The sequence below is a fragment of the Brachypodium distachyon genome, chromosome 4, assembly GCF_000005505.3.
Source record: "Brachypodium distachyon strain Bd21 chromosome 4, Brachypodium_distachyon_v3.0, whole genome shotgun sequence".
Classification (NCBI taxonomy): Eukaryota; Viridiplantae; Streptophyta; class Magnoliopsida; order Poales; family Poaceae; genus Brachypodium; species Brachypodium distachyon.
Window position 1 is genome coordinate 10,045,064 of NC_016134.3, and position 24,178 is coordinate 10,069,241.

The 24,178-nt window shown below is 42.0% G+C and overlaps 3 protein-coding genes and 1 long non-coding RNA gene across 15 annotated transcripts; 3 read left to right on the top strand and 1 right to left on the bottom strand.

Moving 5' to 3' along the window:
* The first annotated feature begins 113 nt into the window (after positions 1-113).
* Positions 114-5,131, top strand: LOC100828820. 11 transcript variants are annotated; one of them, XM_014903150.2, is made up of 5 exons: positions 114-254; positions 962-1,088; positions 2,132-2,196; positions 2,280-4,359; positions 4,628-5,131. In XM_014903150.2, the coding sequence occupies exons 4-5, from the start codon at positions 2,308-2,310 to the stop codon at positions 4,955-4,957; spliced, it is 2,382 nt and encodes a 793-aa protein (XP_014758636.1). In that variant the 5' UTR covers positions 114-254; positions 962-1,088; positions 2,132-2,196; positions 2,280-2,307; the 3' UTR covers positions 4,958-5,131. The 11 variants fall into 11 exon arrangements, with proteins under 11 accessions (XP_014758636.1, XP_010237422.1, XP_014758641.1 ...); XM_010239120.3 differs by having other exon boundaries at positions 2,132-2,216; positions 2,297-4,359; positions 4,628-5,117; XM_014903155.2 differs by having other exon boundaries at positions 2,297-4,359; positions 4,628-5,117.
* Positions 5,132-7,918: 2,787 nt separating this feature from the next.
* On the top strand, positions 7,919-10,713 carry LOC100828329 (cysteine-rich receptor-like protein kinase 40). 2 transcript variants are annotated; one of them, XM_024463304.1, is made up of 7 exons: positions 7,919-8,131; positions 8,327-8,488; positions 8,603-8,858; positions 9,580-9,802; positions 9,916-10,066; positions 10,197-10,389; positions 10,514-10,713. In XM_024463304.1, the coding sequence occupies exons 2-6, from the start codon at positions 8,360-8,362 to the stop codon at positions 10,365-10,367; spliced, it is 930 nt and encodes a 309-aa protein (XP_024319072.1). In that variant the 5' UTR covers positions 7,919-8,131; positions 8,327-8,359; the 3' UTR covers positions 10,368-10,389; positions 10,514-10,713. The 2 variants fall into 2 exon arrangements, with proteins under 2 accessions (XP_024319072.1, XP_014757773.1); XM_014902287.2 differs by having other exon boundaries at positions 7,921-8,131; positions 8,333-8,488.
* A 3,262-nt stretch (positions 10,714-13,975) lies between these two features.
* Positions 13,976-21,767, top strand: LOC112272465. The gene is made up of 15 exons (XM_024463291.1): positions 13,976-14,139; positions 14,319-14,791; positions 15,049-15,101; positions 15,555-15,610; positions 15,879-15,979; positions 16,389-16,641; positions 16,983-17,208; positions 17,606-17,741; positions 17,845-18,048; positions 18,480-18,504; positions 18,608-18,708; positions 19,026-19,242; positions 19,601-19,826; positions 20,156-20,285; positions 20,626-21,767. Exons 2-15 carry the CDS (start codon positions 14,327-14,329, stop codon positions 20,863-20,865), a joined length of 2,433 nt encoding a protein of 810 aa, XP_024319059.1. The 5' UTR covers positions 13,976-14,139; positions 14,319-14,326; the 3' UTR covers positions 20,866-21,767.
* LOC112272466 lies at positions 20,703-23,170 on the bottom strand. The gene is made up of 3 exons (XR_002966288.1): positions 22,991-23,170; positions 20,966-21,013; positions 20,703-20,830 (listed from the first exon to the last, which is right to left on the bottom strand). It is a non-coding gene; the product is annotated as an uncharacterized LOC112272466 (long non-coding RNA).
* Between the last annotated feature and the right edge of the window lie 1,008 nt (positions 23,171-24,178).

Genomic DNA, 24,178 nt, shown 5'->3' on the forward strand with positions numbered 1-24,178 from the left:
TAAAGATAAGCGATAAGCCTTTGTTTGAGAAAATCGCTTTCTTTTTGCAGTTATAGATGAGTATGTTTCCTATATAACTGATGTGCAATTAGCTAAATTAGCATTGAGAGTATTATAATACAAACTGGACTAACAAACCTATTGCAAGTCTGAGTCTAGCTGGGTGTTATCTTGGGGAGGCAACTCAGTGAGCACTGCGCACCAAGAGGCAGACATCAAGAAGTTCTAGTGGTTTGCCAGAGACGAGCTTGGAGGTGAGCCTACCATCTGCCACACAACGCCAAAAGGTTCTCATTATGACTAGCCAGTTTTTCAATAGCGCAGTATGTGGTATCCATATTAGATCCATGTTTATTATTTCGTACTTCTATTTTCAGATCATGATTTGATTAAGACTCTGACTGTACATGACTTCTATATCTTTATTCCGCAAGTATTTTGAACTGTCATAAAGGTACATACTCCCTCCATTCCAAAATACACCTCATATAGATTTGTGCGTTTGGACCAAGACAGCTCACGTTTCTAGTGCCTAACCACTCATATTAGGCTAATACTAAATGGATGTGAGTAGTTATTGGCCGGATGCGGATACCAAGATAAAATGAGGTGTATTGTGGAATTACCTAGAAAAATCTATACACGTAGTATTTTGGAATAGAGGGAGTATATATTTTCTAAAATACGATATCCTAGCATGTCTTTTGCGCTAGTATTTTCTCCACAACCAATGGGTTCAGCGATCCAGTTTGAATAAAAAACCTTTAAAACGTCCAGAGTTTGTCAGTGTTTGAGATCAAATTACTGGCAGTACACATGAATGTACACAGAAAACAAAAGGCTAGAAAGAAATGTCTTAACAAAAAGAGACGTTGTAACAATAAGGAACAACAGTAGCATAGCATATCTGCGTTATCTCAAACATCTAATTTATCATGCTTTGTTCTACCTCAATTAACAGCAGCATCCAGCTAGGAAATGCCATGAAGCGGGCATCGAGGACACAGCACAATAATCTATCACCAAGAGGGGACTCCGAACAGTTGACCTTGCGCAGCAACCCACAAACTTGCAAGAGAACTAAATGGGTAAGAATATGTTTCTTCACTGTGTTAAAGAAAGATAACTAGATAAGCCAGTTGTAGATCAGATGGGAGAGAGTTGTCTACATTGCGTGCGTAGAAGAGGGAGTGCCCTGTATTTTTATAGATACTGCATTTCTGCGTTCTCCACGCAACTTGAACCGAAGAAAGGCAGATAAATATACAAAGATCCATTGACACCCGAACAAGAGAGGGTTATTTTTACTTCCTTCCACCTCATGCGACAAGATACATGAATAATTCCCTTATTTATGGAAGCAGGAGTAATCACTCACCCAACCCAATTAGTACTAGACAAATGCACAGGCTGTGCACTTCATAAAAACAAAGGACTGAGCTGTGACAGTCATTATTTTAGAAACTAAGAGTGCTAGTCTTTACGAGAAATCAAGGGAATAAAAAGACAGCCTGGGGAAGTGTGTATTAGAGGTGTAGCAACATGCTGATCAATCCGGCAGGAATGCATGTGACGTTTGAATTGGTATTTGGTATATAGTATACAATTAGTCAAACTTTGGAGTTGATAAGTGAATGTACTCTCTGAGCACCCAGCAGCGTGTCCCCGTTGACTTCATGCTATCCAATATAATATGTGACACCAGCTGTGCACGTCGCTGGCTAAGCAGTAAGCACACACGATGAAGCAGTGCAAGCTCGACACAATAGGTTTGGTGTGAGCTGCGTTCTTATGCTCAGGTCTACTGAGATTTTATGTTTTGTGTACTGCGTAATATGTATACGACCTGTTGTTAGAGCTGTTCTTTTTGCGCTATTAGTTCATTTTGAATTATTTTCATGTTCATTAATGGAATTAAAATTTGCCTATAGTTCAAACAGCTCGAACCTGGGTCGACTCATTCTTCTCTAAAACAAATTCGCTAGTCAAAGGATTCGAAGAAAGAAAAGAAAACGACTATGGTGCTAACCATTGCTTCTAGGCTTGAGAGTCATCATCCCGTTGTATTTAAGTAGCAGTAGAACAGATGGGCACTAATCATTCCCTAACTACTCTCTCTTCTCTTCCACAGTACTTGGGACGACCTGTGTGCTGTTACTGGGGGTACAGGTACAACACGCTAGCAGCTTGTCTAATGTAAGACATCCAGCTTGCTGGTAATCCCCTTTCGTATTGTGCATGATCAAAATTAAGTGCTGTTTTGCACGTTAATTGCACAGCTAATCTCGGCTTTCAGTGGGGAGACCAATGGCCAGAAGCCTTCCGCAAGTGTGGAACGAGTGGGGCATCCAGATCCTGGTCCTGCTCAGCTTCGCTTGGCAAGTTTTGCTCCTCGTCTCTGCTGGAATCCGTCGGCGAGGCCCCCCTGCTCCGCTGAGGCTCCTCCTCTGGTTGATGTACCTCCTGGCCGACTCCACGGCGATATACGCCCTCGGCCACCTGTCCTTCACGAGCAAGTCACAGGAGCACAAGCTGGTGGCGTTCTGGGCGCCGTTCCTGCTGGTGCACCTTGGTGGCCCAGACAACATCACCGCTTACTCCCTCGAGGACAACAGGCTCTGGCTTCGACACCTCTTCACTCTCTCTGTGCAGGTCATGGGAGCTGCCTTCGTGATCTATAAGTATGTCGTCGGCACTGGGACCTTCCTCCTGATTGCGTGCACCCTGATGTTCGCCGTCGGCATGCTCAAGTACGGGGAGAGGACATGGGCGCTCAAGTGCGGCAACATGGACAGCATCCGGAGCACGGTGGACATGTCCATGGACGATGACTACAGGTCTGCTTTCTCGGCAGGCCTGCGGTTCCCTTTCCCTGATGGGAGTGACGACCACACTGACGAGGAGTTCCTGCTCGCGGCCCACTCCCTGTTCCACATGTGCAAGAGCCTCTTTGCAGACCTCTCCATCATGCTATCTGGGTTCAAGCTGTTCTCTGTGGGAGTGCACACCAAGAAGAGCAAGAGCGACCTGTACAAGCTGGTGGAGCTGGAGCTTTCCCTCATGTATGACATCCTCTACACCAAGGCGGCGGTGATCCATACGTGGTATGGCTGCTGCATCCGTGTGGTGTCGCTGCTTGGAACAGTCGCCGCTGTCCTGCTCTTCCAGTTCAGCGACAAGCTTGGTTACAATGTGGCTGATGTGGTCATCACTTACATCTTGCTGGTTGGGGCCCTGGTGCTGGAGTTCATATCGTCGTTGAAGGCTGCAGGGTCGACCTGGACGTGTGCCATGCTCTACTGCATGGGCTCCGGCTGGCTTCTTAAGGTGCTGAAATCCCTTCGCCTATACGCCAGGGCGGCGAGCAAAAGGGGTTGGTCAGGCTCCATTGGGCAGTTTAGCATGTTCCACCTGTGCACTCGTGACATCACCGAGTTAGGCAGTAGGGTGGCACCCTGGATTCGGCTTGAGGACAAGTGGAACAAGATGCATTTCGCGGGCACCACCATCTTGAAGCCAGATCTCAAGGAGTTGCTCTTGGAGAAACTACCCAAGATGGACGTCAGGGAATCGAGAGGCATTCAGATACTGGAGACCAGGAAATTTGACAAGGACCTTGCCGAATGGAGCCACTGGAGCGTTACCACTAGCTTCGACGAGAGCATCCTTGTCTGGCACATTGCAACTGTGGTCTATCTCTGTGAATCTAAGCGCAAACGTGATGCCGCAGCGGAACGCGCTGAAGCAGAACAAGTGAGAAATGATGCCGAAGCAGCACAAGCAAAAAAAGATGTTGAAACAGCACAAGGAAAAAAACATGATAAAGCAGCACAAGCGACAGAAGAAGCTATTGCCGAAAAGGCGAGAAAGGATGCTGAAGCAGAAAAGGAGAGAAACGATGCTGAAGCAGAAAAGGCGAGAAAAGAAGCTGAAGCAGAAAAGGCGAGAAAAGAAGCCATTAAACATGCCGGGGCAATCCAGGTGCTATCAAACTACATGATGTTCTTGCTGGTGTCAAAACCAGAGATGCTGCCTGGCCCGATTCGCCAAAGCCAGTATGCCCATAGCTGCAATATATTGGACCAGCTGTGGAGTCAGGGCTCAACCAATCAGGCTGAGACAAAACTCGCACAACCTTCAATTGAAAATCCACCAGTGGGCTCAACTAGTCAAGCAGAGCCCCGAGTCATACAACCTTGTGAAAATCCATTGGTGGTACTCAAGAAATGGTTCCGTCGGGCATGGGAGGGCGTCAAGAAATTGTTCTGCCAGGACGGACCCGGTGGCTCCATAACCCCACAAATCCAGATGCTTTCTCGGAAGATGCTGCGCACTTTTCGCGATATCACGGCAGGGGAGGTACTATATATAATTCTACATCTTTCTCTTCTTGATTTTTTAGATGAATCCTACATCTTTGTTAACATTGTTAAAATGTTCAGCTCGAAGAATTCGAATTCGGGCTTGAATTTTCAAGTAATTCGTGATATTACTTTGAACTCGAAACACAAACCTTCTGGAATCAGAAGATTTTGAATTTTAGTTAACTTAAGTTTTGAAGAAAAAAGAAAAAAAAAGCTTAGTACTTATTCAGTCTTTTGCCCTTGTCTTTTTTTTTTCTTCCAAGCACCTGGCCACTCAAGTGAAGTCCCTCGGCGCGACTATTGATGGAGCTGCTTGCATATATGGGCTTACACTCGCCGAGGAGCTTCTCCGGATTGAGTCAAGCAAGCCCGACTTGTTGGAAGCCATGTTTGAGGTGTGGGTGGAGATGCTGTGCTACGCCGCACACCACTGCAGCCGGGATGCCCACGCCAGGCAGCTCAACAGCGGCGGGGAGTTCATTACCGTCGTGTGGCTTCTCACGCAACACATCCTAATGCGCCCACAGCTAGCTCGCCAATCCAAGAAGCAAAGCAGCGCCAACCCTGGCGGTGTTGTCGCTGATATTGTCTAGGCCTGTGGTCATTGACTTCCATCGTACTCCCTCTGATCCATAATAAGTGCAAGTGCAGCGACACTTATTATTTTTCTTGGAAATGGATGTAACTATTGCATGTTATTGAGCTTACGAGTATTTTATGAAAAATGTCTCATACACAATGTTTTGGAAGGTATTTTTTTTACTCCATAGCAAATTAGACAAGCTGGTAATGATTATCGGATTTGCTAGGGATCAATCGTCTGAAAAATTGTTTTTCTCAGTCGACACGGAAACAGACTGGGGATAAATAATATAAAACCTGTATGCTAACAGAAACGGTTAGTTGGCGTGGTGGTTTGTACATTTATTTTATTTTATACATCTATTTTATTTTCTCGCGTCTCGATTTTTTTGGACGAGTTGAAATTCCACGTGCAATTTCAAAATTTCACCCGCAATTTTTAAAATTTCGTGCAATTTTTTAAAATTTGACTGGCTCTACACTAAACCTTAAACCGGAGTGCAGACTTGTCGTCGAAGCTGGCTCTACCATCAACACATCACCGAGACATCGTTAGTCGGACGCCACTGAAAAGATACTAGAATACCTCCATACTGGTACCACCGAGTGGAACCAACGCCGCCATGCCGGCCGTAAGCCATCACACATCTACCGTTGCCTCGAGCCAACATCACCAAGACACCAAACCATACAAGTGGCCGCTAGATTCATGCTATGGGTCGTGGAGAGGAAAGGAGATGTTGCAGATCTGGAAACCACCAACACAAGCATTAGACCACTGTCGCTTGATTTAACCTTTATCAGATTCGACAAACGTGCTACCTCAAAGATAAGAAACTCAATATATGAATAAGCTGAAAGGCGGAAGAAGAAAAACCAGAAATCTAGTTGTGTGGAAAGAAGACCACATTGCTTAACTTACCTGAAAGGGTAGCAAAATAGGGCTAATGGATCAAACCGAGCTCCCAAGGGACATGGTTATACCCAACTGGGTCCTCACCTTGAGCATAACTGCTACTGCCCAACGGGAACCCCACTCCGAAGTCCATTACAATCCAAGAAGCTCAAACAGCTGGAATTGCGGTTCAAGATAAGGAAGATAATCTAGATTTTCCTTCCTGTTGTAACTGATCCGGATTTCACACCTGAGACCTAGGCTCCTATATAAAGGACTAGGAGGAGGAACCGGGGAGGCTAAGTTGAATCTCTTAGGCAACACCACGCCAGATCTAATACGCGTCACTAAGTGATGGCAAACACAAAGGCGAACTCTTCCCGCTGTATTCGCTAAAACCGCAGACTGGAGGCAACGGTCGGAACCGAGCGCGAGGGGGCTGGATGTAAAAATGGCATAATTAACCGTCAGTGCTGTCTTAGCGTAAGTCCAAATGACACCGCGTGGGGCCCACACACTTGCCACATTAGCTTGGTCCTCTACCTGGCGGTACACCTGCCCGAAGCTTCGAGCCCGACCCATTTTTTCCCAGTTTGACCTAGCCAATAGGTCAGTTATGCATTTTTCATTATCTAGAAAATACTTGTATAGAATTAACTCATGGAGCTACCATAGAATTAGCATGCAAAATCATGTTTTAGATATGCAATCTCATTGCTCTGTTCCAAAATACGAAATACCTTGGTTTATTTCCTTTCCTAACATACTTCCTCCGTCCCATATTAAGTGATGAAATATTACATGTATCTAAACGCGTTTTGGGTATAGATACATGCATATTTGGGCAAATTTGAGTCATTTAATATGGGACGGAGGGAGTACCAGTTTTATTCCAGTGGAAGAAGAGGCCGAGAGAGCATCGGGACGATGTGCAGCGGCCTGCAGCGCAGACCGGAGGGACGGCGGCTGGCATGATTCAGTGGGAGACGAGGACGGGCACCACCGGCTCGAGGTCGAACGCCGACGGGGATCCATGGAGGCGGCAACGATTCCCGTGAGGTGGTAGCGGGAGTGGAGGCTTCAGCGGCCGGCTCGAGGTCGAACGCTGACGGGGATTAGGTTAAGCGCTGACTGGTGTGGGTGGCCGAAACGCCTCGGCCGGGCCATCTCCGGTGGCCAAAGGCCTCGGCGGAGAAGAGCACTGATTTTTTTTAGTAAAATACACAACATGTGCTAATTCTTTCATAGTCCTAAAACTTTCAAGATGCACATCTAAGTTCTAATAGTTTCACAACTCGTTCATGGGCACGTGTGATTTGTGGACATGGCCAGCCATGTGGACTGTCGGATAATCTTTCGATGGGAATTCTTGAAAGAAAAACCTAGCTTCTTCTCCTTTCCAACCCGCGCCTGCTCCCTCTCTCTGCTCTCTTCCCTGTCTGAACCCTAGCCCGCTGCTAGAGATTTCGCTTTTCATATGATCTCATCAGCGATGAAGGCAAAGAGGAAGAATGCAGTGGCGGCAGCAGGAGAGTAGCAGCAGCTCGTCCTGCAGTGGAGATGCCCTTAGTGTTGCCTTCGGTGAGCTGCCCCTTCTACCGGATCCGTCGAGCCGTGCGTCTGGATCTCGAAATCATGTTAGAATCCTGGACGAGTGTTCTACAAGTGTCTGAATCACAAGTTTATCCGATAGGTGTGGGCCCAGCCCAAATGGTTGGCCACATCGACACATCACGTGCGCCCAGACACCATTAGGACCTCGGACGAACAAATTATGAAATTTTTAGGACCCAAATGTTCACTTTCAAAATTTTAAGACTAACTTAGCACTTTTGCGAAGAGTTAGGTCCTGCAATGTATTTTTTCTCATTTTTTTTCCCAAGACAAGCGAAAAGAAAAGCTCCTTTTGATATGGAAATTGACACCTTAAAGAACTAAAACCTACTCCCTCCCTTAGGTATTAATTGACGCGGATTTTTTTAGTACCTTTTTTTATAGTATTTTTATTTTATTTTATACGGTTCGTCACGGTAGTTGCTGGTACACCGACCGGAGAGCCAAAACGCCTCTATCGGTAGGGGCAGTATACTTAATTAGCCAAGCACATGCCATCTGGGATTAATTGAAGTCAACCGATCGATCAAATCGTGTTTACGTTATACAGGGATCTGCATCTCGTCCGGGGGCCTGCAGCCAAACCACATTCTCATCTGGCGACCTCAGCCCCTTCTCCCCTTAATTTGGTTCTTCTTCTCAGCTACGGATCCTTCAAGTATCCAATCTTCACCAGGTAAAGTGCCTTCAATTAAGAAACTGTTTATATACCAACCGTCATGTTTATGCATATTTGCATCTTGAGATGTAGACCAAACTCTTTATATATGTTGTACTTAACAGAATAGAGCATACGAATATATATTTGGTCCTGAACTGTCTTGCTAAACGGTGCCTAGTTTTGAGATTTGATTTTGTAATGGTTTGCAAGTTACAGCTGCTGCGTAACCAAAATTCATCAGATATGGCCAGTCACTCGAGCAAGCCGAGCACTCTGCCCAAGGACTTCCCGTTAGATTATTTGAGGAAGATCACTGATGAGTTCTCTTCTGATCGAATCATACATCAAGGTGCAACTGGAACGGTTTATAAGGTAATATGGTTAATTAAGTCATACAAATTTTCTTAGTTACCACCCTTAGAAACTGATAAAAATAGCCAGTATACACTATGTATCCATACATATATATGTGATGTTGAACTGCAGGGAATAGGGCCAGACGGGGAAGTGATTGCTGTGAAGAGGCTTAGTAGTAAGGAGATCTCCGAGAAACTATTTCAAGCTGAGGTTCAGAATCTTGTGGCGCTCCATCATCAAAATATTGTGAGTTTAATTGGCTACAGCCATGAGTCAGAACTGAAAGTGGTGGAGCGGGACGGGAAATATATTGTTGATGAAATAACTGAAGCATTACTGTGCTTTGAATATGTACCACAGGGAAGGCTTGTCGACCATATGTTTGGTATGATAACACACATTCTCAAACGCTTTCTTTTACCTTTTTTACGATCAATGTTTACACTTTTTTGAGGTTTGTTTCGACAAATATCTGTGGGTTGCCCATGTTTCTTTATCAGTTTGAGTTGATAGGCGAAATGATTAGGTGCATACAACCAACAACCAAGAGGTGCCTTTTGGTTTCGAAACATGGTTACCCAAATAAATGAGTAAATTTCGCAAAACCACAGTTTTTGGGATAATCGTGTCGCTGAACCACAGTTAACGAAAAACCTTTCGCAAAACCATACTTTTTTAGTCAAGTTGTCTCAGTCAGCCCGAAACAGGGTGGTTTCACGGTTTTGCTTGATTTTTTACCGGTGGGGTCCACCTGTTGTACGCCACGTCGGCCCCGAAAACTTGCGGAAGTGAGAAGAGGCTGGGGGTTTAATCGCAGGCTAAGGGATCAGGTCGAGTGGGCCCACCTGTAAGAAATCCAGCAAAACCGCCAAATCACTCGCTTTCGGACTTACTGAGACAACTTGACTCAAAATGTGTGGTTCTGTGAACGGTTTTCCGTTAACTGTGGTTCAGCGACACGACTGTCACAAAAACTGTGGTTTTGTGAAATTTACTCCAAATAAATAATTGCCGTCGTCATCCGCTCCTGCTTCAGCTGCACCATCCCCTAAATTTCGTTTGCATCCAAAACAGATTGTATTGATTTCCCAACCTTTTGTTCTTAGGTGAATCTCATAAATTGGAGTGGGAGACATGCTTCAAAATAATCAAGGGGATCTGCCAGGGCTTACGTTTCTTGCACAGTATGCCAATTGTTCATATGGATCTTCAACCAGCGAATATATTGTTGGATAATAACATGGTACCCAAAATTGCGGATTTTGGTCTCTCAAGATTCTTCGGTCAAGAACAAACACGGATGATCACGCAAAATGTCGTGGGAGCACAGTAAGCTGAACGTAGATAGTGAAATGATAATAGTACTCTGTTTCTCTCTTATAGAATGCATTTTCATCTCTCTAGTATCACATAATAAACTCTTAATGTTTAATGTCATTCAGTGGATACATGGCTCCGGAGTATCTATATAGAGGTGAAATCTCATGTCAGTCAGACATATATAGTTTGGGCCTACTAATCATGGAAATTACCATGGCGGAAAAAAATTGCCCCACCACACGTGACCATTCTGCGGAGGAATTCATTAAAAATGTAAGACAATGCTTTCTTTTTTAGGCAACAAGGACATCTATATGATTTGAATATTAAGAAACCTGTTTTAAAAGGTTATGTTGCATTTGGATTGCATTTATCACTAAGGATCATAATTTCCAATATGCAGGTTCGTGAAACGTGGACAGATCAACAGCACATTGCATCCAAGTATTCATCAGTCGATGTGAATTGCCTCCAAGAAATAAAACTATGCATCACGGTTGGGCTGGAATGTGTGGAATATGATCGGATGAAAAGACCTTCTATTGAGAAAGTTATTGACAAGCTTCATGGATAAGTTAGGGGTAAATGGCAGAGAGGTATGAACAGCTCTAGCACACACATGATCTCCATTTAGATGATTCAGTTTGTTGATGTTATATAGGACATTCTTTTATTCTTTTTGCTACATTGCTGGGCCTAACATGCTATGTCAAATTCCAGGTATCCTGGTTTCAGCGTGCATGAAACTCGGCGTCGTCTCTGACAGGAGATGTCCGAGATGAAATAGAACATGCCAATGTGGAAACTGTTAATGCTGAAGACTTGAATTTTCTGGGAAACGAGATCCTTTTATGTAAATGCATTGTGTAATCTCTGTTAAAATATTTTTGAAATAGACACTCCTTGTGTTTCTCTTGGCAGCTGATATTTCAAATACTAGTACATACAGAACACCGACCGTAAGCTCAGGTGTACCGTGCTAACTCCACCTCCCTCTACCTGGCCCAACCCACACCACCCACCCAAATCACACGTCTTAAGTTCGATTCATATTAGAACCAAAGAGGATTATTATGGTGATCATATCCACATGAATAATGTTCTTCATGTCGATACGATCGAGCTACATGCCGTGCTATCCCGCAGATTATTTGAATCTGGAGGAGCAATGCTGCTGCAGCAGCAGCTCTAGTGAGTAGTGACCTCCCTGGAAAGTGCAAATTAATTAAATCAACCATGATTTATCCAAAAGAAATGTGAATCAAACATTATTTAGAGGTAAATAGAGAAAAAATGTTCCAGAGGTCAACTATGATCAATGTTGCGGTGAAAAAAAGTCCCCATCCATCATACATGTTGTAGTTAGCCCGGACTGACAGCCGATCGATCTGCTGCACTACTGAAAATCGGCAACAATATGAATGGAAGTGAGCACTGCAGCTGGTTAGAAACATCAGGGAGGTAGCCTGCCTTTTTAGTCTTCTTTTCATCCTCAGAAACTGTGTATGGTGTTTATCATTTCATGGCAAATTGGGAGAGAAAGCTCCACAATTAAAATAAATAAATAAATGGAATGCTGATGAATGTAGTTTGCCCCAACAATTGTATTTGTTATAGAACATAAGAAATCAATCAGGGATTATTATTTTTCTGAAATGGGGGAAATTTTTTGTCTCTCTTATTATTTAAGGAGTTAAAAGAACTACAAGACGGCCAAGTTGGCCATCAAAGTTGATTACATGGTTTTACTCTCCAGGCAATAAAGAGCGCAAATGCTTGGCACCGGCAATTCCCCAATCCCTATCACTACAGGTAAAACTCCCTTTGCTGGAGGATAGGCCTTTGTCGTAGGTTTTCCCTTGGAAAAAAAGAGGCCTCCGGCAAAAAAAGTGGCCACGTGGACTTTCCTGACGCGGTGAACAGTGGAAAAAAGGACGTTTACTTTGCCGTAGGCTGGGCTTTCGGCAGAGAGGTTTTTGTTTATTCTTTTTGCGCTCAATGTGGTGAAAAAATTCAAAAAATATATATGAAAAATAGCCTTTTCCCAAGGCTAGGCCTTCGGCAAAGGCTATTTTTCACTTTTTTGGCCTTTCTTCCCCATTTCTCTTTTCGTTCAAATTATGATGTAAACTATCAGCTTTGTTCGTTGAATTTTCTTCCCTGGGTTACATTTGGCATTAATGATGAGTAATGTGAATTAAAACCACCACTTATGTGTAAAAATAATCATTTATCATTTTCTAGAGCCGTTTAATAGGAAAAAATGAAATAATACTAAAAGTTTGTCAAAATTTAGTAACTTTTGGCATGGTGCCATGTTATAGGTATATAACCTTTGGATAAAAATTAAAAGTCAATACGCAAAATAAAATGGTACATGCTGCATAAAACGCACGATTTCGAATGTGATCCTCCAACTTTGAATCCGAAACCAAGTTTTGCAATAATTTCTTTTAATTTTGAGTTGTAAGTTATACTATTGTTCCATTTTGCATTAATGATGAGTATTATGAATTTAAATCACCACCTTTTATGTAAAAATAATTATCTATCATTTTCTATAGCCTATTAATATAGGTAAAAATGAAACAATAATAAAATGTTGCCAAAAATCAACAATTTTGGGCATGGTGCCACATTATATAGGTATATAGGATTGGCGTAAAAATTACAAGTCAATACATAAAATTAAAATAGTACATGCTTCACCAAATCCACTTTCGTGGAAGAAGTTCTCGAACTTCGCGTTCAAACCTTCGAATTTGAGTCCCATATCAAGATTTGCAATAATATGATCCATTTTGATTTGAAATTTTTACTATGGTTTCATTTAGCATTAATGATGAGCAATGTGAATTAAAATCATCCTTTTTATCTAAAAATACTTATTTATTTGGTGCCATGTTGGGGGTACATAAGCTTGGGACAAAAATTGTAGGTCAATTCAACAAATTAAAATACTTCAAACCTTGCCAAATGTATGCACAAAACAAAAAACAAAAAAAATGCCTTTGTCGTAGGTTTGGGCTCCACCAAATACAAAATAATCTTTGCCGGAGGCCAGGCCTCCGGCAAAGAAATTTTCACGTCATCGATCCGGATTATTTGAGATGAGGCCTCCAGTGTATTCGGGCCCTCGATTTGAGGTAACACCCTAGCTACTCCTGTTTGTGGCTGTTTGTATTGATTTGTTCTTGGAGGAGCTCAAACAACTTGGGGATGGATTTTCTGTCCATCGAGGTTGTTCAGATCTGTGGATACAGTGGTGGGTTAGCCTCAGGGTTAACCCACTCGAGCCTTCACCCCCGACTCGAAGTGGGGTCCTCCCGTCAGGTCAAAGTCGTTCACGAGCCTTCGCCCCCTGCTGAATGTGTCGCGTTGGGCCCTTATATATGGGCATAGCTAAGTCTCGTATCCTCATCAGTAGGCCCCGAGCGCTTCAAGACGATGTGTACCACAGGTTTTGACTGCTGACTTGGTGGACTCGGGCTCAAGTGCCTCGTGACTAGGCTTGAGGTACCACTTGAGTGAAGGTATTCTTTCATTGGAGAATACCGGTTTCCAGCATTCTTTCACATACAACAAAACCTCCATTTTGCTCTTTCAAGATTGATAATTTGTACCATTCAATGATGTCATCATGCTGGTATATTTCATTTCCATCTCACCACAAGAAAAGAGCAAACAATCCAAAGCAAACCTTACCCTGATATCAGTTTGTTGGGACGTGAGGGGCACTGACACAACACCAATCCACCCACAACCTATAGCAAAATTTGAAGATAGCTTCAACCAACAGATGTTTTTTTCGCAGACAAATGATGTTAACAATGCCATCATGTAGTCTGTAGACGTGCATACATGCCAGTGGGAAACCTAATTGAGAAGTTGTCGGTGTGATCACCCCAACCGATAAGATAAGAAGCCTGTTGGTGAAAGTAGTCAGAGAGATGCCATCGAGCATTATTAAATGAACTTAGAAGCCCTGTCCAATGTCTTACGCATATATTTTTGTAGACAAGACTTGGCAGTCTCATTTTTTAAGACAAGTCAGCCCTCCCCCCCCCCCCCCCCCCCCCCCCCCCCCCCCCAACCCCCCCACACACACCGCTATTTGCTTTTACAAATCTTCAACAAGTGCACAGCCTGTCATTTTTGCTCCTTGGATAAATAATCGCATGAATCACGTTAGCTGAGCAGCTGACTGTTTCCAGGGATCGATAAATAAACGAATGATTCGATGAGGCTTGATTAGTGCTGCCATGCATTAAGATGGAAGAAAATCAAGGGCTGCTTAGCTAGTGCTGCCATAAGGACAGGAGCAGCGAAGAAAACTAAAGGAGAAGGTATAGCCAAGATCGAAGCACCCAGGCCTTTGTGCTTGCTTCTTTTTTTGTTGCCTTAATTTGATTGTTATGATCGTCGATCGAAAGGAAAGCATGTTTTTTTTCTTTCTGCTGTCGATCAGCATCTTCGTTACATATGTTCATGTAATATAGATTGTTCAATTGTGTTCTGCGGTCAGAGAACATAATGCAGGACGATGCAGTGGTCACCCTGGACCTGGAGCATCAAACGGTCCATCCACGTCCAGTGAGCCATGATGATCTTAATAAGATTATCGATCTTGCGAAAAGGATCGAGGAGGCAGTGTACACAGTCGAGCAGAACGAGGACGTCTGCGATCAGATTGGGCGGCGCGCGAGCAGCGTTGTGGCCATGCTTTCGTGGTTTACCAGCACCAAGATGACCCTGCCGCTGGGGGCAATGGAAGAGATCCTCGGCGACGCACTCCGACTCGTCACGGCCTGCAGCCAAGGGAAGAACAGCAGCACGTGCCTAATCTTCCCGGCCGGAAAGAAGCTGTCCAGAGAGCTGCGTCAGGTGGACCTAAATATGCGTCTGATGAACCAGTATATCGTGGATCAAATGGGGGTTGCCAACGATGCCCCGAAAACCATCACACCACAATATCTCTATGGGACAGAGATGGTACAGGTATTACTACTGAATTAGTACTAATATATACTAATCCGATCTGCACTATACTGTGGATCTTAACTTAATTACCTACATACATACATATAGATGTTAGAATTTCAATCGATCGATGGAAGCGAAACAAATCATAATCCTGCGGTAGCTTGTGGAAGATATTAAACATTGTTGAGTTACTCAATATATTTAGTAGTAGTATTTAATCAAAGGGTCACTTTGGAATATATCTAAGGGAACATGTTACTTTTGTATTTCAGGATCCAGAATTGGTGGGGAGCTCACCTAGCGGTCACTTCATCGTTGATACTAGGTTAGAGATCTGAAACACATTCATGTACTTCCTCAGTTCCATATTTAGTCATCGTTGATTAGCTTAGAAACAAAATGAGTCGCACGAGAGGTTTAGCTGTAGCTAGGTAGCAACATTTGGGCTTTACAATTTCTAAGTTGTCAGCAACATTCAGGTTTTGTGATTACCAAATGTGCTAAAGTTTGTACAATATTAAGCTAATTAATAAAGTTATCATCTAAGAAAATTCTTATTTTCCAACTGACCGAGTTGCACGGTATTAAGGCGACAGTTACACTTTCGAATGTGAAAGTTGCACACAAATTCTAAATGTGCAATAACCACGTCAACTACTAGATAGAGAATCAACGTTCAAGATCGTTGACTGAGAATTCAATAAATGAATTGAGAAAGTAAAACTCCCTTTATTACTCATAATAAGAAAATAAACAATTCGCTTTCTGTGACTAGCAGAGGTAGATATGAAGTAAATGCTAAGGAAGTAAGCAGGGATGCCCCTCCATTCTCAGGTAAGATTTCAACATTATCTTTCTAATATAGAAACTATTTAACTCTTCTTCTAATGATAGAGGAGTACTGAATTCCGATATCTATATCCGGAGATGTAGATAGACAACAACATCGTGTGAATCATAATTGATGTTTAATAATACTGTCCACATGTCATATATAGTGATTTTACTCTTGTTGTTTGGTTCTGTATCTAGTGATGTGAGTTCTTGTTCTAGTTTTTATGTACATGTATATGCGCATATTGATGTGTTGTTTCTCCGACAGTTGGCTTCAAATTTTTCAGTTTATCCGAGTTGGAGACAGCTACAAATAACTTTTCCGAGGAAAACTTGATTGGAAAAAGTGTCTATGCTGTGGTCTACAAGGTAATCTTGTGTTTGGTACTGTGATAACACTGTTCTTACTTGTAAGCTCCCATGTCTTGTGGTGCTACCGTGCTCCCAAGTCACACGAGCACATCTAATTTTTTTTTAAATATGATTTTTTTTGTATGTTTTCACATTATGTATTAACAATACCACAAAAATAATGCAAATTCTACGCACACAGTTGAGAAACGAAAAAGAGAAGGTTTGACCTCCACGTCAGTTGTTTGCGAAGACATCTCGATTCTTCCCTTTCACGTGCATCTAGAATAAAATTGCACCACATTCATCTCTTAAACTGACCATGGCTATAAAAAAGTGGTACTGTAATTCTCTCGTATTAGAGAATGCATAAACTAAGTTCGCCTTACTCAATATGATGTGTCAACATACTCCCTTGCTTTTTCAGGGTGAATTACTGGATGGACGCGTCGTCGTCGTCAAGAGATATGAACCGGCCGGAACGAGATTCCCAGAGAATTATGCGCACATATTTTCAGTGCCGCTCGTGCACAGTAATTTAGCTGGATTTGTGGGAATTCACCAAAAAGTCACAAAGCAATTATTGCCGCGCAACGGCCGATACGTGGCAGTTGATGTTCATAACTCGTTGGTGGTGGAAGAGTTCATGCCCAACGGAAGCTTGCAGCGTTTCATCGATGGCATGTTCCCTCCTTAATGATTAACTCCTCGATCAACAAACGTATATACTTTCTCCGTCCGGAAATGAGTGATTCGGATTTGTCTGAATTCATATGTACATGTCCAGATACATGTGAATCCAGACAAATCCAAGTCACTTACTCCATTTCCGGACCGAAGGAATACTAGTACTCCCTCCGTCTAACGAAGGATGTCTCAACTTTGACTAAATTTGAATACATTTATACACTAAGTCATGTCTAGATACATTTAAATTTTGACAAATTTGAAACATCTTTTTTTGGACGGAGGGTACTTGATCAGCATGCTAATAAACATATATATGTCGGCCGGATTGCAGGACGGTCGCCGCAGATGCAGGACTGGCCTTCCACGTTCCGGATAATTCGCGGGATAGCAGAGGGCGTAGCATACCTCCACTCTAACCACGTTATCCATTTGGATTTGAAACCACAGAGAATCTTCCTAGACTCCAATATGAATCCAAAGATACGTGGTTTCGAGATATCAAAAAAACTGGAACAAGACCAAACTGAAGCGAGGACGGACGACTTGGTGGGCACACGGTATGGTGTATCATCACATATATTGTATTCCCTGATCTGTTTCGTAATATAGGCGGACTAGTATTAAGTTTTACTTAACATAAGATTTTGATCAAACATTACTCCATTAACGCATGGCTTTGTAAAATATGAGACCATATATACTTTGATAACGAATCTATACCGACTTCATGTCATATAAACCACACATATGGACTTAAACATTTCTTTTGGTCAAAGCCATATCTTAAAGAAATCTAATATCATGTCTTACATTATGGAATTAGCATTACTCCGTATTAGTTTCATGATGAATATGCTAAAGTAAGTACTGATTCCTTCCATTTTCTAAAGGGCTAGTAAATGTTTGAACTCTATTTCTTCAACTACCTAGTAATTAATTGATGGATATATGCAGGCACTACATGGCTCCGGAATACGTGCGAAGTGGTGTTGTGTCGGTGAAGAATGACACCTACGCTTTCGGCGTTCTCCTCCTAGCAACCGTTAGCGGGATAAGCAAGTCAGGGCTTCAGGAAGATCCACTTCATTGGGTAATTAATTAAGAAAACAAAATCAAACTTCATTCAGTACGTGGTATAGTTGCTAGCAGATTTATGACATCCCATCAATTATTCCTTAATTGATTCCTCTCAGGCTTCTTCTAATAAGGCGTGGGAAGCTCAGGACGATCTATCTGATCCTTCACTGTATAGCCAGCCTGAACTAAACGAGATAAAAAGATGCATCGAGATCGGACTGGCGTGCACCCAAGTGAACCAGAACCAACGGCCCACCATGCCAGAGGTTATAGAGATGCTAAACAGCGGGGAAAAGTTACCCTCCCTAGAACGCAACAAGGTACTAACTAATTAAAGCATTCAGTTTACTGTACTAAATTTTAGGGACAAATATCGGTCTATTTACTAAGTGGAGTATGAGATTTTGCACGAGTACCCATAATTTATTTTTCTCTTCTTTCTAGAAGAGGTACTCCTTATGGTTTTAACTTTTATGCGTGCATTCAACCCTCTAAAACTCTCATTATGGTTTTAACTTTTATATGTTTATAAAATTAGTAAAAGAATACTAGTATATGCCATCCAAGTATTTTGCAAGACATACAAATACAATGATATTAATCTTACATCCTCAGTTTGGATATTGTCATGTAGTAGCGATCAAAATTCTAAAGCGACTGCATGCATAATTATGGGCCTTATATTTTAGAAACGAGAAAGTAGTTAATATATACTACTGACTACTGAAGAGGATCCACACTTTTATTTCAGGATGATGATGCTCCCGAAACATCCGGTAATTAAGATCGCATCTTCTGTCTGACCAGCAAACAAACTAAATTAATGAACTGCATGCTAATTAATTGTATGTGTATGTGGGGGTGCTGTTTCTACGACAGTTAAAGCGACACCTTTCAGTTTCTCTGCGCTGGAGATCGCTACAAACAACTTCTCAAAAGATAATTTGATTGCCAAAGGTCGTGTCGCAACAATCTACAAGGTAATTAAGTTGGTACTTTTTCTTTCAGTTTACAAGGTCCATTTTCAAAATCCTAAAATTCAACGTACAAGGCCATTTTCTCTCACCAACTTATCTGAAACCAGGCAATGCATGTTCTTCTAAGTTTTGACCAGGCAATGCAGGAAAGAGAGATATAGTTAATACATGATATTTAATGTTTACTCCGATACTTTATTATATTCTTCTTGCTTGTAGTGATTTTGGAGATGAGCTTTGTAAACTAAAATGGATAGTAATTTTGTCCCTTGCCAAAATGTAAAGCCTATTGTGATTGTTTGACTTTTGAAAAAATTCAGGGTATATTACCTCATGGAGTCGTGGTTGCCATCAAGATATTTTCTGGTCCACTCGGAAAGAAAATCCTAAAGCAGTATCTCGACGTTTCTAATGAGCTGCATCAGCACGGACCACACAAGAATGTTGTTCGACTTCTGGGATATTGCGATGAACAGGATCGTGAGACGGTGGTGGAAGAGTACATGCCCAGCAGAAGCTTGTCCAAGATCATGGACGGCATGTGCCATCAATCAATACTGAAACATCATTACCACCTTCTCAAATATACGATGTCCTAATTTTATCCTAAATCAAACTTCTTAAAGTTTAGCGAAGAATATAGAAAAATGCACTAAAATCTGCAATACCAAACAGGTATACTATTTTAGATATATATCATGATGGATCTAATAAAACTAACTTAGTGTTGTAGAAGTTGATAGATTTTTCTATAAACTAGATAAAGTTTGACTTATGACATTAGAAACGAAAAAAGTAGTTGATTGTTTAGTTAAAACAATATCTGAAACCAAGTTTCTCTTAATATAACCATGCATGTCTTGTTTCTAACATATGGCAGAATTGCATTTTTCAGAGTCGCCGCACAAGCTGGATCTAAACTGGGCCGCTAGATTCCAAATAATCCTGGGGATAGCACATGGCGTACATCATCTCCACGCCAAGGGCATTCTCCATTTTGATTTGACTCCAGCCAACATCGTGATTTTCGATGAACGCATGAATCCAAAGATCTGTGATTTTGGGCTATCTAAAATGCTAAATGAGCCTGACTCTGAAACAGGAACAGAAGGGTTTGCAGCGTAAGATGCACCCTGTATCCTTCTTAATTAATCTGCACTAAAACTTTCTCGCAATGCTGCACCCACTGTTAAGCCACATTGTCTTTACAATTATTAGCAATCAGACTGAAATCAATTATAAATATTAACCATGCATGGAAACACCTACAAAGTGCTATGAGGTACTAGTGCGTATTCATTATAATTTCTCCAGGCAATAGTAGGAGATGAAATTTAATAACACTGCAGGGAAGCGTGGCTGATACTTTTAGTACATAGTATATATTTCCATGATTGTGGCATGCATGAAGCTCTTTTTCTGAGATTTTCTATTTTTGTTTTAACATTAGAGGCTCGAAGGCTCCAGAATACAATGGTGGTATAATATCGGTGAAGAATGATGTCTACAGTTTTGGTGATCTCCTTCGTACCTTTTGCGGAATGAGCAGGCCTGGACCTCCCAAAGATTTGGATGATCTGGTGAGTAAAACATTTATACGCAATAATGTTCTGAACATCAACTTGCTTCATGAAAATTCCAATGCCCCATATTTTCCGAAAATATAACATCTCAAATAATTTAACGTGTCTGAGTTATTCTTGTATTTCTGAGTTACATTCCAAAGTAAACACTACATATGTGATTGCAATGTCGTGATAGTGTTTGTTCATGGCATGGATCAGAAGATGGTGGGAGTTGTGTGATTTTCAGACAATAATAAGGGAAGAGAGAGACACCCTAATAATAAAGATCATGCATGCAGAATGCTGGCTGCAATTGAATTTCAGTTGTTAATTATCACGGCTCTTCTCTTTTCAGGCTAGGGTGGTACAGGAAGCTCGAAGGATGAAAGAGTTTTTTGATCCTTCGTCTTGTAAGCAGTCTGAGCTAAAGCAGATAAAAAGATGCATGGATATTGCGCTGCTCTGCACCCAAATGGAGCCGAGAGACCGGCCCACCATGAAGCGTACTCTCAGATTGCTAAGCAGCAACAGAAAGGTACCGGCCCCACGACGCAACAAGGCTTCGTCGAGCAAGAAAAGATATAGAGCATTATAAACACATCGAGTGCATGGTTGCTGCTAAACTAAATCAAACCATGCATCTTTAAAGGACCGGACAAAAATGCTTGTTTTTTTTCTCGAAATAGATGTGTTACCTCAGCTGCGACTTCTCTTTATTGCATATTAAGCTGCGTATCCATGCCCTGTGTGTGACACAACATGAAGCATTGTACATGAAGTAATTTGCTCTTGCTGTTGTATAACACTAGTATGCATAAATATGGAAGTAGAATAGTATAAAAATTTGTGTTGTGAGACATGTAAACAGGCCGAGACATGTTAGGTAAACAAATCACAAGTGATTGATCTTTATAACTGTACAAGAAAAGTATCACAGCAGATAAATATTCGTAACTGTATTCGGTACTCCAGCCTTTAGGTAAATAGGACATACATTTTGTCCTAAATAATCAAACTTTTTAAACTTTGACCATGTTTATTAAAAAAATACTAACATCTACAATACCAAATAAATAAAATGTGGAAACATATTTCATGATAGACCTATGTATTGAAGATGTTGATGTCTTTTTAATAAACTTAGCCAAGCTTTAAAAAGTTTGACTGAGAACAAAGATATGCCCTATCTATCTACTATCTATTTTAGAATTAACACTATAGGACAAGAAGACACCATGTCCGTCCACATAGGCTAAATTATCCGATCCGCTAATCATGTGATGGATTCAAATCATAACCGTTCGAACTAAAAGATCAGCCCGTGTTATATACTCGTAGCCACGGATGTCCCGGGATCAGAAAGTCTGGGTTCATCCGCTGATCTCATGCTGGTCTCATCTATGATGGGAAGCAGAGTAACGCAACCCTGTATCACTTTCAAATATCCAATCTAAATACTAAGAATATATAAATATTCAAAGTGTAGAAAGTCTAGCAAGAGTGTACAGGCTAGCAACCATTTAGGGTTCACCGATGGCCTCCATAGTTTCAGGCTCAAAGGATGTGTAGAGATGGCACATGACAACCTGGACTTCCTCCCTCAGGACACTGCGAGATATGTCAATGAGTAGGGCCATTATCGCCACTGCTGAAAGAAGTAAAGACCAGGGACAGAAGGAAACAAGGTAAGGCAGTCTGAAGCCACCTTGTGGCACTGTAAAAATCAACGTCGTCGTTGCATACATATTCAGCAGGCTCGTGTGATGGTGCAGTGGGTGCATTAAGTGATAAGGGAGGATAATGGAAGCTAGTCTGTCAATACCATTACCATATGCCCTTGATGAGACATAGCTACAACTAAAGTTGAGGCTCTGTGACTTGGAAGTGAACTCGCCATAAACTCCGGTGCACCACAGGCTACTTGGAGTGTGTCTGATTCAATGGAGGTTGTGGACGAGTGTTGTGAACACCTTGTGATGTGTTCACTGTAGATGAGCGAATGGTGTAGCTCATGAATTGGCTAAGCAATGCATAAGCATGAGGTTTGAACCAGAAAATGCAACACATGAGAAGAGCAAGTGATGTAATTCATTTCCTTCATGAAGTAATTGAGATCTTTGAAACGAATCAATCTACGTCCCTCAAAAGAAAATTCATCAAATTAGCCTGCAGGACTAGGCTGATAAACAGAGACCATTTGCCGAAGAATCAATCAACTACTCACCTACTGCGATTAAAGAACTAAAGGACAGGTTGTTCCATTAATTCGCAAACAAAAGGTTGCCTTAGGAAATGGGACCGAGACTGCTCAAGTCTTGTAGAGAAAATGTAATACGGCTGGTGTCAAGTGTCAACTGTGTAGAGCCAACGCGCTAAAAATATTTCTCTCGCACTATTGTATTCATGTGACAGCGAATAAAGCTCCTCGATTGGATCTCTTGTCACTTTGACCAACCCACTGCTTCATTCACCCCGCTGCTAACCTATTATATCCGTATGTCAGGGGTGGGTGGCGAAGGAATTGGTAGATGCCAATCCTTCTGTCCCAAACAAAACAAAAAATATCTAAAACACAGGTTCCTCCCTCCGAGAAAGAAATTCGATTGCTAGCGGCAACCACATGCTCGGCCGAGATTTACCCTTTGCGGTCAAGAAACAGAAACTGGATGCTCGCAGGCATTTTCGCGAACACCTTCTGTGCATACGAATTGCGCACGTACCTTCGAGGAGACGATACCGAGGCGGCCATGCCCGGGTGAAGTCCAAGCCATGCAGTGAAGGAGAGGACGAGCACCTCCCACGCAGACCTTCTTTCCCGCTGGGAGAACGAGAGAAATTTCCTGTGTTTCTCGGCGGCGGCCGGCGGTTCGGCACTCAGCAGCCATGTGGAACCACCACGAGTCTCACGGTTTTTTTTTTCTCACGAGGGTTTTGGGCTTGGGATCAGGCCCGAATAATCGACGGTGCGAAAAGACAGGCCCACCAGGCCCGTTCAAGGATACGGTCCATTATTTTGATTTGAGGTTAAACAAACCTCGACAGCTTTTAACGGTGTAAAGAATGATACCACAGAGAAGATAACTTTTAGGGATTTCATTGTAATTCTTAATTATAGGAGTTACGTAGTTTGTAAGGCTGGTCATACTTGGAGTAACTTACAGTAGTAACATGTATGTTACTAGCGTAAATTACTACCTTCATATTGGATAGTAACATATATGTGGTGTCATGCATAGTGTTATTTATTAGGTTGTAAACTCATCTTGTCTTGATTTGTATGATGTTATGATAACATATCTAGTTACCACATTACTCTTTTTTTTCATTTAATACCATGCTATGTCACCAAAATGCCTAGTTGGTATTTTATGTTACTATCTAAGTTACTCCCACTGTGACTAGTCTAAGGTTTATGATCCAAAACATTGTACAAGTTTCCTAAAAAAAAAGACTCCGTTCCCCAGGTGCCTGCTTAGAGGCTTGGAGCAGCGGCCAACTCCGCGCTACCATTGTCATCACGGATTAGAACCTCCCAATTATGCTTCGTCCGGCCGGCGAGGTAGACAATTTTTTTTTAGGGCAACCGCCGGCGAGGGTGACATTTTTTTATTTGAGAGGAGCGTGGAGGACTTTTTTTTTTGAGAGAGGAGAGCGTGGAGGACATAATGAGCAGAGAATGACGCAATTATAATGGGTTGTATCCTTCAAACGGTCTTTTTTTTCCGGAAGAACAACCGAGGGCACTAAATCAGAATTCATATACTGAGTAAAAATAAAAATCATACTCCCTTCGTTCATATTAAGCGATTCAAATTTGTTTAAATATGAACGTATCTACTAAAATACGTCTAGATACATGTAATATTTTGACACATAATATGTGACGGAGGGGTACCAATTTCTTGTCA

What these genes read in the sequence shown, in the direction of transcription:
- LOC100828820 (XM_014903150.2), top strand. Translation starts at nt 2,308, where the DNA reads ATGGCCAGAAGCCTTCCGCAAGTGTGGAACGAGTGGGGCATCCAGATC. An exon ending in GCGATATCACGGCAGGGGAG is followed by an intron (nt 4,360 to 4,627) that starts GTACTATATATA and finishes TTTTCTTCCAAG; the next exon opens with CACCTGGCCACTCAAGTGAA.
- LOC100828329 (XM_024463304.1), top strand. Translation starts at nt 8,360, where the DNA reads ATGGCCAGTCACTCGAGCAAGCCGAGCACTCTGCCCAAGGACTTCCCG. An exon ending in CAACTGGAACGGTTTATAAG is followed by an intron (nt 8,489 to 8,602) that starts GTAATATGGTTA and finishes GTTGAACTGCAG; the next exon opens with GGAATAGGGCCAGACGGGGA. An exon ending in CGGAGGAATTCATTAAAAAT is followed by an intron (nt 10,067 to 10,196) that starts GTAAGACAATGC and finishes TCCAATATGCAG; the next exon opens with GTTCGTGAAACGTGGACAGA.
- LOC112272465 (XM_024463291.1), top strand. Translation starts at nt 14,327, where the DNA reads ATGCAGGACGATGCAGTGGTCACCCTGGACCTGGAGCATCAAACGGTC. An exon ending in CTTGCAGCGTTTCATCGATG is followed by an intron (nt 16,642 to 16,982) that starts GCATGTTCCCTC and finishes GCCGGATTGCAG; the next exon opens with GACGGTCGCCGCAGATGCAG. An exon ending in GTGTCGCAACAATCTACAAG is followed by an intron (nt 18,709 to 19,025) that starts GTAATTAAGTTG and finishes GAAAAAATTCAG; the next exon opens with GGTATATTACCTCATGGAGT.